Source organism: Homarus americanus, unplaced genomic scaffold, assembly GCF_018991925.1.
Source record: "Homarus americanus isolate GMGI-L3 unplaced genomic scaffold, GMGI_Hamer_2.0 scaffold5831, whole genome shotgun sequence".
Taxonomy (NCBI): domain Eukaryota; kingdom Metazoa; phylum Arthropoda; class Malacostraca; order Decapoda; family Nephropidae; genus Homarus; species Homarus americanus.
The window spans coordinates 1,878,268-1,895,348 of record NW_024719604.1 but is presented as its reverse complement, the minus strand read 5'-3'; the positions used below and the strand labels follow the sequence as shown (position 1 = coordinate 1,895,348).

Below are 17,081 nucleotides of genomic sequence, written 5' to 3'. Positions count from 1 at the left end.
TATAAAATAAACTATTAAATATAAAAGTCAATATATCTCATCCGAACAGTTATCTGGTCTCTTGCCGTCCAACTGTTGCCTGAGAGGTACGGCCGTGCACAGGGTGTTGGTATTTAGACACACACAGCTATTAAAATGACAAATTTCGGCAACCTGAAGAGTGATGTTGGTGTTAAAGCCCTCAATGACCATCTAGGGGACAAGAGCTACATCGAAGGGTACGTTGATAAAGGTGAAAAATACGTTTCAAGTTAGGCTACTGACCATGTGTTTAGTCAGGGTATATTAAGGCAACTATTATTCCTTTAACTATATAATGATTCTAAAAACCTGTTATAATGTATCCTGTGTGTATATATTATTTTATTTATGTCTATGTGGATAAATTGATATAAAATTAGGAATGGGAAATGGAGGTCTGGCAGAGGTCCAACTCCTGCACCTGTCATAAGAACATAAGAGTTATAAGAGGCTGGTATTGGGAAAAATGAGCTACTGTAGTAATATTAAGGTGGGGTCGATCAGTCAGGTCTGTCTAGCATTTATAAGTTCATAATGGTAAATGTTACTTAAGTATTTGTATAATTGTATGTTACCTAAATGAAGTATTTGGTCTTTTACAGCTTCTCACCCTCTCAGGCTGATGTCAGTGTGTTTGAAGGAATTGGTAAAGCCCCTGCAGAAAAATTTGCACATGCCTTGAGATGGTATAAGCATATTACTTCCTTTGGCAATGAGAAGTCTAAGTTCCCAGGTGTCAAAAAGCCTCTTACTAATGCCCCTGCCCCAGCTAATGATGACGATAATGATGATGATGAAGATGTTGATCTGTTTGGCTCAGATGATGATGAAGAGGAGGTTAGTATTGTACCTATAGATGTGTCTTTACAGGAAATAAGTTGTCTCGAGTACCTGAAAAATTATTGACTATTTAATGCCTCTTTATAATGATGTTAAAACTCACGGGTGAATTATTTACAATGTGCCTTGCTAGATAGTATCTGATGTACTGAGTCAGCTATAATGGCAGTCATTTTGAGAGAACGTCCTCTGAGACCCGTTAACTATTTCAGAGTGCCGAGGCAGCCCGTGTAAGGGAGGAGCGCTTGGCGGCTTATGCAGCAAAGAAAGCAGCCAAACCAGGTCCAATTGCGAGGTCCCAGATATTGTTGGATGTCAAGCCCTGGGATGATGAAACAGACATGAAGGAATTGGAAAAGAAAGTTAGAACCGTCACCATGGACGGCCTAGTTTGGGGTGCTAGTAAGTATTGTATAATTTTATTTATTTATATATACAGTATATATATATATTTTTTTATTATTGTATTTATGCCAATTAATGTCAGGCCTGAATTGGTTTATAAATATGTAGTAAAATAATGAAACCTAATTCCTTGATTAACTAATGACCAAACTACATTGAACATTTAATCATTGTAAATAGTTAGATGTGAAAAATAAGTTCAAGGACTCATCTGTTTGAGACTACATGGGTTGGATCAGCTTAGAATTGGTATTAGATGAGTAAAATTTATATGTGGGATCCAGATGTCAAATAAAATACCCACTTCACCATGACCATCACTTGGTCCGTTAATTCATGACTAAAATGACTAACACCAGACCACCCATCTCTAGGGACACATTAGGAGTCTGTTTTGTTTGATGACTTAGACTTGAAGTGAATCCTCTTTCTGATATTAGTATAGGAAAATATTTGTCTTGGCTTTAGAAGTGTGGTAGTGTATGGGGGATGAAGTGATAGTAAATAATAATAGTTAAAACAATTATTGTTACTAAGGGGATTTGTTATAGTAAATGCTTCTGTGTATGAAGTGTTACCATTTACAGTGTGTGATGTATTCTCTTTCCCTCCTAGGTAAGCTTAATCCTCTGGCGTATGGTATTATGAAGCTGAGCATCCTGTGCACGGTGGAGGACGCAAAGGTCTCGGTCGATGACCTTACCGAGAAGATTCAAGACTATGAGGACTTTGTCCAGTCCGTAGACGTTGCAGCCTTCAACAAAGTATAAGCTCTCTGTCTCTAGGAGCTTCCAGTTGTTACAGTAATAACGTTGAAAATAAAAAAAAACTCGAAAAAATATTTTTAATAAAGTGTCAAACTTAAAAATTAAATGCGTTTTCTTAAGTTTAAATTTATCCTCTAGAATTAGCATTCTTCCCATCACCTTCATGTATGTGATACAGTCGAGCAGATTGAGTGATGCCTTATGTTAGCTGGGTAACTAACTACACTGTGTCACTTATGGGGAAAAACTAGACATCAGAAATACAGTACACTTGATATGATGAACCTGAATGAGTTCACAAAATGGTGGCCAGCCCTGCCAGGTGGTGGTAAGTAGATGGACAAATGTTTCTATAATGCCTCCAGATAAAGGAAAGCTATTGGTTAAAGAAACAGATAGTACCCATCTAAAGGACAAAATCAAATAAAAAAAAAAGGGCCTACAAAAAAAAATAAATACTGAAATTGTCAAGAAACCATAGAAATGCCTCATAAAAAGCAGACCTGATCATTTGCTGTAATACATACACTTTTATTGATGGAATATATTTGTACCTGCCATAAGATACCTATATGACTTATCTTTCACTAAATAAAGCCTCATCATTCTAATTAAATTCTCAACCCCACCACATGAGTACCTCTGGTCTTCATCTGCAGTACACCATTCAATTATAAACTATTATATTATTTTAACCAATGTATTACTTGGCGATCTTTTAAATTAATCATGTCACTTTATCAAACCTTTTATTGACTCGGAAACTTTTTCCAGCTGATCCCAAAATTAAGTAGGACCTCACCTCCCTTAACTAGACCTACAGTACAGTTCCTGGTGTGTCCTGCCTGCAGAGCTTTTAGTAATTATGCATAAAATCATAGCTGTTGTATTGTACTTGACAAATTGTGCAGTTACCCAAATACCATACGAGTTATGAAACATAAAAAAGAACTCGCAATTAGTTAAGATATGTTATAATATAATCTAATATAACCTAACTGCATTTAAATTAATTTATTGTGACCAAACCTAAATTATCCTAATCAAACCTAACCTTACCTATCAAATTTAACATATCCTATTCTAACCTAACCCACTGAACTTAATTTATCCCAGCTTAACCTAACCTTATCTACCTAACTTAACAATATCCTTAGCTAACCAACCCAATATAACTAGGCAAGGGTTCCTAATAACCCTAAAATTCATTTATTCTTATATTTTTTGCTAATAATCTGCAACGAAAAATTTACCTTGCATAAACTGACTAAAGTTCCATTAGGTGAATCTTTTATTAAAATTTCTATAGAAAAGGTTAATTTCTACTGAATTAACTACTGCAGGTACATTTAGATCTCGCTATTCTGAGCATTTTGAACCCCATGTATACATGGGGGACCGAAATTAATTTACTTTAGTGTACTTTACTTTATCTTATCCTCTTGGGAAGTATATCACACACTCCTCGGGTGCTCCAGGTAATGCTTTAGGAAAATTTGCATCCCACACTTATTGCTCCAGCTGCTGCTCGGGGAAACATTGACAGCACTGGACCCCATTCACTTGGTTGAGAGGCTCGGGCTGCTGGCTGGGCTGCGGTGCTTTAACTCTATTTCATGGAATTGTGTCAACGTTTACGGATGGCATGATCACAATTAAGGTTTTGGGAATTAGTCCACTCGGCCACAGGTCAAACGACCCACAACGGGGCCTGGGAGACGAAAAAATAAGAACAGAAAGAAATTGAATATAGAAAAGAAAAAGGTTATACCATGTACTGTGCTATTCTACACCACGAAGATGCCGGAAAACCAGCTTTTAAAAGTGAGACATTGTATAAGTATGGAAACACAGAAGAAGGCAGAGCATTCCACAGCTTGGCTGTGTGAGGAAAGAAGGAGGTACTATAACGGGTTATTCTAGTGTGACCGACATCCACAGAGAAACGGTGGGCACCGCGGGCAAGACGAGTGTCACGAGCCCACGGCCTTGCCGGCGGTACACAGGATGCCAAATACACTGAACATTGCCCGTTAAAGTACCTGTAAAAGAGAGAGAGTGAAGCAACATTGCGGCGAAGAGAAAGGGAAGAAAGGTAATAAACTAAAGGAGGAGAGTTAATAAGACGAAATGCCTTTGATTCCACCCTATCTAACAGTTGGACAGAAGAAGAGCCAACCCAGATATGAGAGCAGTACTCCAAGTTAGGACGAATGAATCCCTTATATACTTGGAGCAACTGCTCAGGAGTGAAGTAGCTACGGCATCTGTACAGCATTCTCAACTTTCGGGAGGCAGCTTTAGCTATATTAAGGATGTGTGATTTCCAGGACATATTGGAGGAAACGGTGAGGCCTAACATATTTATTTCAGAATTTGGTAGGATGATAGAGTCCTGAAATGTAATTGGTGGGAGATCGTCTAATTTACAAAGTGTAATAGGTAAATATTGAGTTTTAGTACTATTCAATTTAATCAAGTTTGTACCTCCCCATTCAGAGATGCTGCACAGATCCGCATTGATAGAAGTAATGATATCAGTTCTGGAAACATATCTAGTTTGAGAGTTAGGAGGAAGGGGAAAATGTGAAGAAGAGTGAAGAGTAGAATCATCAGCGTAAGAATGGATAGAATTAGCAGTAGTGTGAAGTAAATCATTGATAAAAAGAGGAAAGAGAGTAGGTGTGAGAACAGATCCCTGTGGGCCACCACTATTGGTAGAGAAAGAGCGAGAGATCGATCCCTCGACAAGAACTGCCATGGATCGTTTCTCAAGGAAGCTAGAAATTTGAAAATAAAGTGGGGGAGAAAAACCAAAAGAGGGAAGTTTAGATAGCAAAGACTTGTGCCATACCCTGTCAAATGCTTTGGAGGTGTCGAGGGCCACGACGAAGGTTTCCCCATAATCCGTAAGAGAGGATGACCAAAGATGGGTGAAATAGGAGAGCAGATCACCAGTAGATCTCGCCTGGCGAAAGCCATACTGGTGATCCGACAAAAGAGAAAGGCGTTCAAGGTGACGGAGAAAATGGGAGTTCAAGATAGTTTCGAAAATCTTAGAGAGGGATGAAGTTAGGGGCGATGGGGCGATACCACCTCCAGAAGTACCAGGGAGTACAAGGAAACACAGAGTCAAGGGTCAGCGTCGCTGCAGGGTGTGTTCTGCTACGACAAAACGACCTCAGAAAAAGAAACTTACAACTTGGATGTGTGCTGAATGCAAAGTTCCACTGTGCATTGCATGTTTCCCTCAGTACCACTCACAAACACACTTCTAACCCCCAAATGAGTGGTTAATGTACTGTATACCAAAGTGTAATACAATAATAAGGAAAATTGTGATGGTGTTGTGAGGTTGAGACTATATATAGACTGGCCCACTGTGTTATTCTCTGGCGTCCAGGTACAGTAGTAGTCTGTTGTGCTTGTATTTAAAAAAAAATAATGATAATTTGAAAGGGCTTGTGTCTAGACACTCTTTGAATTATCATTTGCCAAAATTTCTTCGATACTGAACCTGGATAAATAACAATGACTCGGGTATACAAAAAATCTGAATTTTCCCATTAAGTTTAAAAAATCCAGATAATTTGATGTACAGTGCAGGACTTTAGCTTATCCACAATACAATTCATCTGTTGTATATATGTACAAGTATCTCGCAAAGTTTTGTGTCCAGTTTATCCCCATCAGTACAGTACACCCTGTAGTTGTAAATTTTACCACAAATCTTGACTGATAAGCACTTTTTATCTGTGACTGTCTATCTATTCTTAAACTACATCTTATCGTGTGTTACCTTACTCTCGGTTCCCTCCGCCTGGCTCTCGGGGACTCCAAACACTATTACATTGTTCCTGCGCTGGAAACGTTCCCGTTGTTCCTCCTCTCCCCTAACAGTAGGTCCATTAATTGTCATTTCTTCGACACACTTCTTCAGAGTCCCTCGCTGCTGTAGAACCTGTTCTGATCCTGCATTACTCCCCGCCCCCTCCCGTGGCCCTGCTAATATGTCAGCATAACTCCTCTTAGCAACCACCTCCATTCTATCGGCTACTTCCTCAGTCTTAGCAAGGATCTCTTTCCCAACTTGCTCCAGTTTGGGAACCAGCAAGGCTCCAGCTTCATCTATTTTCGTCCCTAGAGAACTCGTTCCCTTATGGCTTGCAATCGCCTCTTTCACCCTGCACTATTTGAGACTGAATGTGAGAAGGACCTAGGTGTGTATGTTGACAATGAGCTGAAGTTCTCGGCCCATTGCGAGAAGAAGGTAAATCAGGCAAATAAATTATTGGGTCTTATAAGAAGGTCGTTCAGATATCTAGACGGTCCGTCCCTCGTAACGATCTTCAAGAGTGAAGTGCTTCCCCATCTGGAGTACTGTCACCCCGTCTGGTCCCCGAGATATACTAGGGACTGTCATTTGGTTGAAAATGTCCAAAGGAGGGCCACCAGACTGGTGCCTGCATTTCGGCACCTCAGCTACCCTGAGAGATTGGAGTGCCTGAACTTGCCTAGCTTATACTACAGACGGGCAAGGGGCGACCTAATTGAGGTGTATAAGCATCTCAGGGGGCACTACTCAGTCGAGTGCCCTTACTTGGAGCTGGCGGACGCTCGCCCCACAAGGGGTCACAGCTCAAGATTGAAGAAGCCGCAAGTCCAGAAAACTGTGAGGGCAAACTATTTCGGAGTGAGAGTTGTGAACTCTTGGAACAATCTACCAGAAAGTGTTGTGACGGCACCGAGTGTGAGCTCTTTCAAGACCAGACTTGACCAACACTGGAGCAGGTTCAGGTACATTCAGGAGCCGGTGCATGGCCAGTACTTGCCAACAGTGAGTGACAGAGACGTGACCGATCGCCCAAGCGGCTAACGAGTCGATCAGTGGTGAAGAGGATAAAAGTTAAGCAGCCTGGAAAGTGTTTTTATAACACGTACACTTTATATTCACATATATCTTAGAAATAAACTCCCTAGTGTTGTTATTGTTGTATTTAGTGGAGGAGAGTGTAGAGGGAGGCACCCGCAGTATACTGTTGCCAGACGCTGCCACCAACACCGCCTCCCAGCAGAGCACTCACACCCTCTTGGAGTGGAGCGTTTAGAGCGAATCTTAATATATTTAGTCCGTATTTTTAGTTTGAGCAACACGACAAGCCTTTCAAAGCTCAGAGGGTGTAAATTTCCCGGGCCGGATGAACGAGTGGGAAGGGATATAAATACATATGGCGCCAGGGTGGTGCTGGGGTTGTGTGAGGCAGCCGCGTTCACTTTATGGCCTCGTTCACAACACCCGTCCGAGGAGAGACACTTCAGGCGGCGTAAATAACATGAACTGACGATAAAAATGTATGAGGCCAAGAGAAGGCGAGAACACTGAAACAGAAAATCTATAACATTGGTTGATATTTTGTTCATTGTTGGTGTTACTGTTCTAGCCTGGAGGTGTTCAGTTCCTGCCCGTATATATTAGCGAACTATGTGAGGGAGCCATAATCTTTCCTAATCAGGGGGAAAGGGCGGCTCATTTAATGTGTTATTATATTTGTTAACCATTTTATTAATGCAATAACGACCCCTTGTCACTAGTATGTTAATATGAGGGACTCTCTCTCTCTCTCTCTCTCTCTCTCTCTCTCTCAACAGAATTTTAAAACTGTTTATCTACATCTCGTCCTTAATATAATTTTATGTAATGCGGATATAATAAAAATAATATAAATTTTTTTGAAGCTTACGACCCAAGTCACCAGACCCAGTGCTTCAAACGTCGACAAAACGGAACGGCCGCTGTAACTGAGAGACGTCAGCCGTATATACGTTCAAACAGGACGGAAGACCTTCAGAGTAGCAGAACTGTCCTTGTAAAGAAATGTGGCTGTTGGATTAATGAAATGGTGGTTAGAAAACTGCAATCAGAGCATATTTACCTTTCATTTATTTATTTATTTCGGAAAATGAAAAATATCATTCATTTAGAAAGAAAAGCGCTAAACAAGTCCTAAACCAAGAAAAAAATAAGTTAAATACGCAGTTTAATTTACTTCAGTCCTCCTCACTAAAAAAACCTCAGGCACAGAACATATCCCATGCTTAGTGCGTCACAGAAAACGGACAGCTCGCCTGGGTAAACTATGTTATGACAGCCAGGCGAGTGATGAGGGTCACCTAGGTACTTGGTGAGGGAAACTTTACCTCATATATCCAAAAAATAAGGTGAGGAAGGGAGAGATATAAGCTCCTGGTCGTCACACATAACCAAAATATCCGTCACTTAGTCTTGCACGGATTGTTAACAGGGCATATTGCAAGGATATTCTGAGATAACACGAGTAGATTCCCATGATATTTTATTCTCCATCTAATTAAGGATATAAAGCATCTTCTACTAGAGTATTCACTGCAATGACGCTATTTTGACCGTCATTTATATATTGTGACTTCCGTGAGGGAGACTTACTGGATGCATGAGGCTTTTAAGAATTTACTCCAAGATTAACTGGATTCCTCCGTATGCAATATTTATTTATTTATTTATTCATTTATTTTATTTGTTTGCTTGTGTTTGTTTATGAATTTGTTTGTTTATTTATTTATCTATTTATTTTATTTATTTATTTATTCTTTTTAATTCCTTAGGGTCATTGGAGGGGGTCCGAGCTACTCAAAATATTTACGACCAACGCGACTTGAGGATTGTGTTGACTGTGAGGGCATGGTGAGGATAGGTAGGGTAGGGTAGGGTAGGGTGAGGATAGGTAGGGTAGGGTAGGGTAGGGTAGGGTAGGAGGAGGATCTGCCCAGTGTTTGTCTTTTTATGTGTTGTTGTTCATATTTTCCACAAGATAGACAAAGGAGAGAAAAAGATGAGTTATCGTATCTGTCAACACTGTCAACATCTCGGCACAAGGGGTGACGACATTCCAAGAATTTAGCAGTAAGACAAAATAGCTAGTCACGGCACTTAACAAACAAGGTATAATTACTTTAATTTACATAAAGGATAATATTTTACGTCAAGTTTATACGTCATTTATGCTGTATGTAAATTAGTTCCTATTAAATGCAGTCAACTCTACCCATCGTTACGTAATGAGTTTTTAATCTTTTTTGTCATGCTTGAGTCATTTTTAGACGAGTCAATGCAAGAAATTTTACATTCACATATACATCATTCAGACGGACATTCCCCTCGAGGAGTCACTGATATTTGAAGAGAACCAACATCAAATATGGGTGAGGAACCATCTTGAGAATAACTAGAGTCTTTCCACGGGTAATTAGACAGCAAACTTAGCGTCTTAATGCTTGTCTAAAGTCTCCAACCAGGCTCATGTTTTCGTCTGGGTGAAGTGTTCCATGACTAGGCTGTGTTGTGGATCTTAACAGCGAAGGATAACATCAAGAGATCCTTCATCAGTCTCTTGACAGTTTAATAACAACAGCTGCAGTAAAGAACGTCCTCCTGTAAACAAACTTTATACTGATATCATCATTATCTCAACACGATCCTTCTACTCTTACAAAGTTTACCTTAGATCACGGTAACTCTCCCTTTAAGACGTAACGACAGAGGGATGATGAGTTACGATAAGAACCCGCAGAGTGTGTTGTCATTTACGGGGCCGTCTGGGAACTTCGACACCATCTCTGTTGACATCTCATCTCGGAGAACTTTTTGCCAAGCCATAACTTTATTTTGTTACGGTCCAGACTAACGCTTTATAGGGTTTCCTGCCTTAGTGTTCTACCTACGTCATCTGGCGACACTTATCTTCATCTAATTTAGTAAAGAGGGACGGACGCACGTGTATTAGTGGATAAATTTTGACCGCAGTACTTGATGGATCTCTTCCCAGGCTTTGTATTGGTTCGATAAAGCAGCACTGATACGGTCCAGTCTGTTAACACCACCAGGAGGAGGAGGAGGAGGTTAGTGTTCTCTGAGGGGAATGTTGGGTACGCGAGGCAAAATTCCACGTTAAGTAATTTTTCTTTCACACAACAGGTCAGGGTCATAGACGTGTATAATTAAGAGGGATATTTAATGAGTGTTCTCAGCTGGATGTGTTAATGCCAACCATTTAACAGTTAACAATGCAGCTATTAGTGGAGCAGCTGTCAGGACACTTAAGCCCACACCCAGCAGCTTCTAGGGTTGTCATAAACGCTGGTGAGTGAGCCTAACTGGTACCTGGGTGTGAATAACAGCCGCTAGTATGAGAGAGAAACAGTTTCCAGCGACCATCGAATCCAGACGAACGACACCCTGATAGTGGACCCATCTTGGTATCGTTCTGGGTACACTTGAGCCGTGTCATAAACCACATAAAACTCATTCTTATATATTATTCATTACAAACAATTCATACTAAGTGAATGACATAAACTTCATCTAATGATTCCAAGTAACTTCGCGGTAATTTGTGTTTGTATTTCGACTCACTGGATATGTAAGCGACGAACAGACTAACGACGTGGAAGAATCATATACAAATGGCATCAGAATGGAGCTGCTTTAACATGTTATATGATACACGGCGGCCAGCACTACCTCCAATATCTCCTGTTATGAAATTGAACTAATAAAAACAAGAAAATGGGCCTCCTCCTATCACGTCATTTGCTGCTGAATGAAACTTGAAGAATTATAGAGTTATTTCTGGAATTCGTTATGTCGTACAAGTTGAATAAAAGAAAGAATTCTAATTTATTCCAAGACCGCTCCCAACTGGTCCAACGGGGGGCAGTCGAGATGGTGTGGAGGAGGAACTGAGGACGGGCAGTCATGCAAAATTTTATAGACGGGAGAGGCTGGACGATGTAGGTGCTGGGGAGTAAGGGGGAGAGTCGCTCCTGCTGGGGGAGTAGTGGGGGGAGGAAGGTCGCGCCTGCTGGGGGAGGAGGGGGGGAAGGTCGCGCCTGTTGGGGAGTAGTAGGGGGAAGGTCGCGCCTGCTGGGGGAGTAGTAGGGGAAGGTCGCGCCTGCTGGGGGAGTAGTGGGGGAAGGTCGCGCCTGCTGGGGGAGGAGGGGAGAGCTGGAGGAGGAGTGAAGGCAACGGCAGAAAGACAAGGCGTATGGAGGGTCAACAATGTGCCCTGAACTATACGACACACACGGAGGATAAAGAAGACACCCCGACCACCACCTCAACTCTCACTGCAACACAACCCAAGTCACTGCAGATCATCGTGTTCCTACAGGGGTAAACATACAGTGTGCTACATGATATTGCTCCCTTGGCCCCAAAATAGGATTCATTGTGAGTCTTATATGAAGGTACTCGGCTCTTACCCCACGTATGACCAAACAACACGAGAGTCCTACCTCTATAACAGATCACAGAAGGCTCTTGACTTCTTCAGCCACTCACAGATTCACAAATATTACTCTATAAATCACGCACCCCACACGCACCTCCCTACCATATTTCAGCAACTATGGAAATGTATTAAGAACGAAATGTAGAAAAATATCCAGCTTCTTTTGCTATCATAATGGAGACAAGAAACATTAGAGTGTGTGGAGTGTGTGGAGTGTGTGGAGTGTGTGGAGTACATTACTGACTCCGGGGTACACACATGTTTGTCCTGGGGGAGTCTGTACTATCTTGTTATATTCCTTGAGTCTCACCTTTATCTCCTTAAAGGTTGAGATACACTTCACTATTTCACATATAATTCTGTATAACACTAGTTTAATGTTATCTGCTATTACTGCTATTATTTGAACTGCTATTACTTGAAATGTATGTTATCTGCTTGTACTTGAACTGCCATCACGAGATATCAAAATATTGGCATATTAATTCCTCTGGGTTTTTTTTTCCAGTCTAAAATTTTGTAACACGTCAGATTCACACAAGGCCAACTCACTTATTCTGGTGATATGTGACTCTTCTCTTATGGCCAACAGCTTCTACCTGACCCTTAAAATAAGAGATAGTGTCTAAAATTAATACACCTCGACTATCGTTCACTATCACGTATCCTTTACAACGATCGAATCAATCCCCCAGCCTTCCCATCCCTTGTACCAGGTCCATTTTCCGAGCACTTGGTCATGATAAAACCAATCTGTCACCGTCTCTCCCCCGTAGTCAACACAGAGCTCATACTTCACTTCAGACACTAGGCAATAGCTTCGTTACACAGGAGACACAATACTGAAAGATCGGAAAAGACAAAAGGGGAAATGTATGGAGTGGAGGGCCGCGGTCGCCAACCCTCAGACACGATGATTGACCCAATGATAGTTAAGTTGCATCTAACCTAACCTAACCTAACCTAACCTAACCCTCCTCGGTGAATGACTGTCAGATTAACTTGGTAAAACGTTTCTGTGAGATTAACTTTTCCAAGAGTCATCCGGGAAGGTGTTGACTCAGTGTGAGGGTTAAGCTGTAAACACACACACACACACACACACACACACACACACACACACACACGCACGCACACACAGATCCCAATTTTCAGATCTAATTTCGTGGATCGTGTTTGGAAGTTGACTGTGTGGTCATAGAAGCGACAAGAAAAAAAATATATCACTAGGTCAAAGGTTATCTGGTCGAGGAAGTTAACCAGTTAAAATTAGGTCATTATCATTGAATAAAAAACTTTCTTCAATGATATATGGTGATTTTTCGCTAAGTATCGTCTTTGTGTTGATAGTCCTCCCTTTTAAACGCTCGTGACATATTTAGCGTAATTTACGATAGCAGTGGGTATTATGTGAGATAAATATACAGTACATAAGGTGATATTCCTTGAGGTAGATTTAATTATTTCCTTTGAGTTGAGGGCGGGTGGTGGCGGGGTTGTCGACGCCAGTAAATTGAAGGTAGGAGTCTGCGGCGGTCTGATCCCTCCCGCCCACCCTCAGTGTCGCTCTGAACGTCGGCGGATGAAGGTGGACGTGCGTGCCCCGAGAGTTTTCCCCGGATGCTGTTCTAGTTGACATAAAGTCCCCGGAAAGTAGTGTTTAAAGCTGCGGTAGGGTGCCGTGGCTGTGTCGGTGATGGCGTGGCTGTGATGGTGTGTGTGTGTGTTTAGTGGGGAGTTAAGTCCTTCTTGGCTTTTAAAAGAAGTAAATGCGTTTACTGATGATAATGTTACCTCTTGCTGGACTCCGCCTCGGGAAAATTGAATGAAAATTTGTGTTTTATAATCCTGTATTTTGACAAGTGTCTTACCGTGAGTGTAATGTCAAATAAATGAGTGAATATCAAATAGTAAGTTTATATAATATATATACCAATTAATCTATAAGAAAATAAACCAATAGGATTACTTAACTGTACATTATTAATATTTATACAAAGTGGCGACCCTGTTATTGCTGGTGTACACAGTGTAAGTGTACACAGTGTAAGTGTACGAGAGAGGCCAACCCTCCTAAGTGAAAATGTGAACACTGCTACCTGCCGAGGCCTACCCCCCAGCCCCCTCCCCCCCCCACACACCTATGTTATGTGGGGTTAGGTTGAGCATGGGCGGCCTCCTAGCAGTGATAGAACCTACATGGGCGGCCTCCTAGCAGTGGTTGGATCTACATGGGCGGCCTCCTAGCAGTGGTTGGATCTACATGGGCGGCCTCCTAGCCGTAATAGCACCTACATGGGCGGCCTCCTAGCTGTAGTAAGATCTACATGGGCGGCCTCCTAGCTGTGACCTGACCTTCTGTGGTGGCACAAGAGTGTGACGCTCCTCCATACTGTCCAGGTGAGTCAGGTGGTGAGTCAGATGATGAGTCAGGTGGTGAGTCAGGTGGTGAGTCAGATGATGAGTCAGATGATAAGTCAGGTGGTGAGTCAGCTAAGTCAGTTGGTGCTAAGTCAAGTCAGAGAGCAGATAAGTCAGTGAGTCAGGTGAGTCAGGTGGTGATAAGTCAGGTGGTGATGAGTCAGGTGGTGAGTCAGCTAAGTCAGTTGGTCAGAGTAAGTCAGTTGGTGAGTCAGATATGAGTCAGGTGGTGAGAGGTGGTGAGTCAGTGAGTGAGCGAGTCAGTGGTGGTGAGTCAATGAAGTGATGAGTCAGGTGTGAGTCAGTGAGGTGGTGAGTCAGTGAGGTGGTGAGTCAGTGAGGTGGTGAGTCAGTGAGTGAGTCAGTGGTGGTGAGTCAGTGAAGTGGTGAGTCAGTGAGGTGGTGAGTCAGTGGTGGTGAGTCAGTGAGGTGGTGAGTCAGTGAGGTGGTGAGTCAGTGAAGTGGTGAGTGAGGTGATGAGTCAGTGAGGTGGTAAGTCAGTGAGGTGGCGAGTCAGTGAGGTGGTGAGTCAGGTGGTGAGTCAGTGAGGTGGTGAGTCAGTGGAGTAGTGAGTCAGTGAGGTGGTGAGTCAGGTGGTGAGTCAGGTTGGCTCTTGCCAAGTACTGAGGAGATCATACTGGTGTTGATATTATAATGCACACACAGACAGACAGACAGACAGACAGACAGACAGACAGACAGACACACACACACACACACACACACACACACACACACACACACACACACACACACACATGAAAAATAAAAAATAAATAGATTTTCCCACACGAGAAACGTAAGGTAAACACTGTACTTGTTGTGTCAGGAGAGATGGCCGTGCGGGGAACAGTTCTTCTTCACACGTCAAGAAGAAGAACAAATAGTAAGGAATAATAAACATAAACTGTAAATAAACAAAGTGAGGGAAAACAGGTGAGGAAAGATGTAAACGAACCAAAATTTTCTGTAAAAGTGAAAACAAAAATGGAGGTGTGTGTTTGATGGATGTGTGGGGTGAGGGTCAGCGAGAGTAAGTCAGTGAATAAAGTCATTGTAACCCTCGAGAAGTTCAAGCAGCTAAGTGTTGAAGACGACGCACGCCCCTTGGTCGACTCGAGTGGTCAAAGAAGTCGTCCATGAGGGTCTGAGTAATAGTAGTACTGTAGGTGGGAAGAGTGTCCTCAGCGGTAAGATCGTTCACAGAGGAATTCTCCGGTGGTGTTCTGCCAATAAACAGAGAGAAGGATAAACATTCCCCTGCAAGTGAAGAGGAAGGCATTAGGTTTCAGAGATCCTATATCCCACCAAATGCTGTCCTGTTCGAGAAAATAACAGGAGGGATGGTGTGGAAAAAAAAAGCACGTTTTTTTTTCTATTGGGCACTCCCCTACATCTTTGTGTAAGGTGAAGCGCAGAAGCGTTTACAGCGCCCAACAGGGAAGCATGCTAAGTTCATGCTTGCCTTTATGTCTCATGAGTTAAGAGAGTAGAAGCCTGAAGAGTCAGTGGTTTATGTCATCAAGTTATTGGAAGCTCCAACAACTTGTCCCTGAATACGAATTCGCAACTTCCGACTTACACCAGGTACCTACTTTACTGCTAGGTGAACAACTTCCACCGGCCCGGGAATCGAACCCGCGACATCTCGCTTGCGAGGCAAGAACGGTACCGCTTCTACCACCGGTCCCCTGAAAAAAAGCACTGAAAACATCAGGGAGGAGCAGGTCCTTCAGGCCTGGATGCAGACGGTTGGAGAGTCATCCTCAGTACTAACAAGTTTGGTGCTGCAGCAAGTGATCTCTGCAATGCCACCGCCATCCTTGCAAGAAAGCTGGCAATCTCGTGCTGCCATCACCTTCATGCTCTGACGGCTTGCCGCCTCATTCCCCTTGATAAAAATCCAGAATGTAGGCCTATAGGGGTGGGGGAAGTGCTGAGACGGAACATTGGAAAATGCATAATGAGGTGGTAAATGTGCTGGCCACCAGGCTGGAGGGGAAGCTGCCATTCACGCCATGAGAACGATATTTGAGCAGCGTGATTGTGAGGCAGTTCTCCTGGTTGACGCTTCCAATCCATTCAACATAATCAACCGCAAGGTTATTCTGCACAACATCAAGATCAAGTGTCCAAGCTTTGCAATGTATGTTGAAAACACCTATAGGACCCCATCAGACCTCTATATAACAAGCTTCAATGCCCTAAGGAGAGATACCATCATACAGTCAACCGAGGGAACAACGCAGGGGGACCCTGTTACCATGACAATGTACGCACTAGGCCTCTCCGTGCTCCAACACACAATAAAATTTGAAACAACCGAGGTCAAACAAATGGCTTATGCTGATGACCTAATAGAGACAGGAAAAGTGGAGGACATCAAAAAGTGGTGGGATCTGGTAACATCACGAGGCCCACATTAGGGTACCACCCAAACGCCAGCAAGTCCTTCCTCATTGTGAAGCCAGAACATTATGAACGGGCAATGGAGGTGTTCGGTGGAAGTGAGGTCAAAATAACAAAGGACGGCCAAAGACACCTAGGCGCAGTAATCGGCACGACGGACTTCAAGATCGAGTACGTAACGGGAAAGGTGAATGAGTGGGTGACGGAAATCCAAGCTCTGTTTGATAACGCTAACACAGAGCCACAAGCGGCTTTTGCGGCATTCACCCATGGAGTCAAGCATCGCTGAAACTACCTGATGCGTACTATCCCTGATATCGGACCCCTCCTCCACCCTCTGGAAGAAGCTATCAGCGTCAATTTCATTCCCAAATTAGTGAAACACCCTGACTTAACACCAGCAGAAAGATCACTTCTTGCACTACCACCGAGACTGGGAGGTATGGGATTGACCAATCCAGAGAAGATTGCTGCCACCAAACATCAACACTCTGTCAAGCTGACGGCAGCCCTCACTGACCATATGATGCAACAAGTGAGGTGGATACCAGCGAAGTAAGCAAGATTCGACGGTCCATTACGACAGACCGACAGCACGGCCAAAGTGATAAACTGCAGCAACTGCTGCAGCAATTATCAGAGAACTTGAAAAAGAAAGTAGCTATAGCACAGGAGGTGGGCGCCTCAAACTGGCTAACAACGTTACCGATAAGGACAAAAGGTTTCAGTCTTAATAAACAAGAATTCACAAATGCCATTGCTCTAAGGTATGGTAGGCCAATAGGTTTGCCCTCCCCATACGTGTGTGGCTCACCCTAGGACATTGACCACGCCATGGTGTGCAAGAAAGGGGACTTCGTATGCATGAGGCATGACGAAGTAAGGAATCTAA

At 42.8% G+C, this 17,081-nt stretch overlaps 1 protein-coding gene across 1 annotated transcript; it reads left to right on the top strand.

The window, feature by feature from the left end:
• Positions 1 to 41: 41 nt before the first annotated feature.
• Positions 42 to 2,134, top strand: LOC121860126 (elongation factor 1-beta-like). Its single transcript, XM_042357160.1, has 4 exons — positions 42 to 218; positions 624 to 858; positions 1,074 to 1,263; positions 1,882 to 2,134. Exons 1-4 carry the CDS (start codon positions 136 to 138, stop codon positions 2,034 to 2,036), a joined length of 663 nt encoding a protein of 220 aa, XP_042213094.1. The 5' UTR covers positions 42 to 135; the 3' UTR covers positions 2,037 to 2,134.
• Positions 2,135 to 17,081: the final 14,947 nt, after the last annotated feature.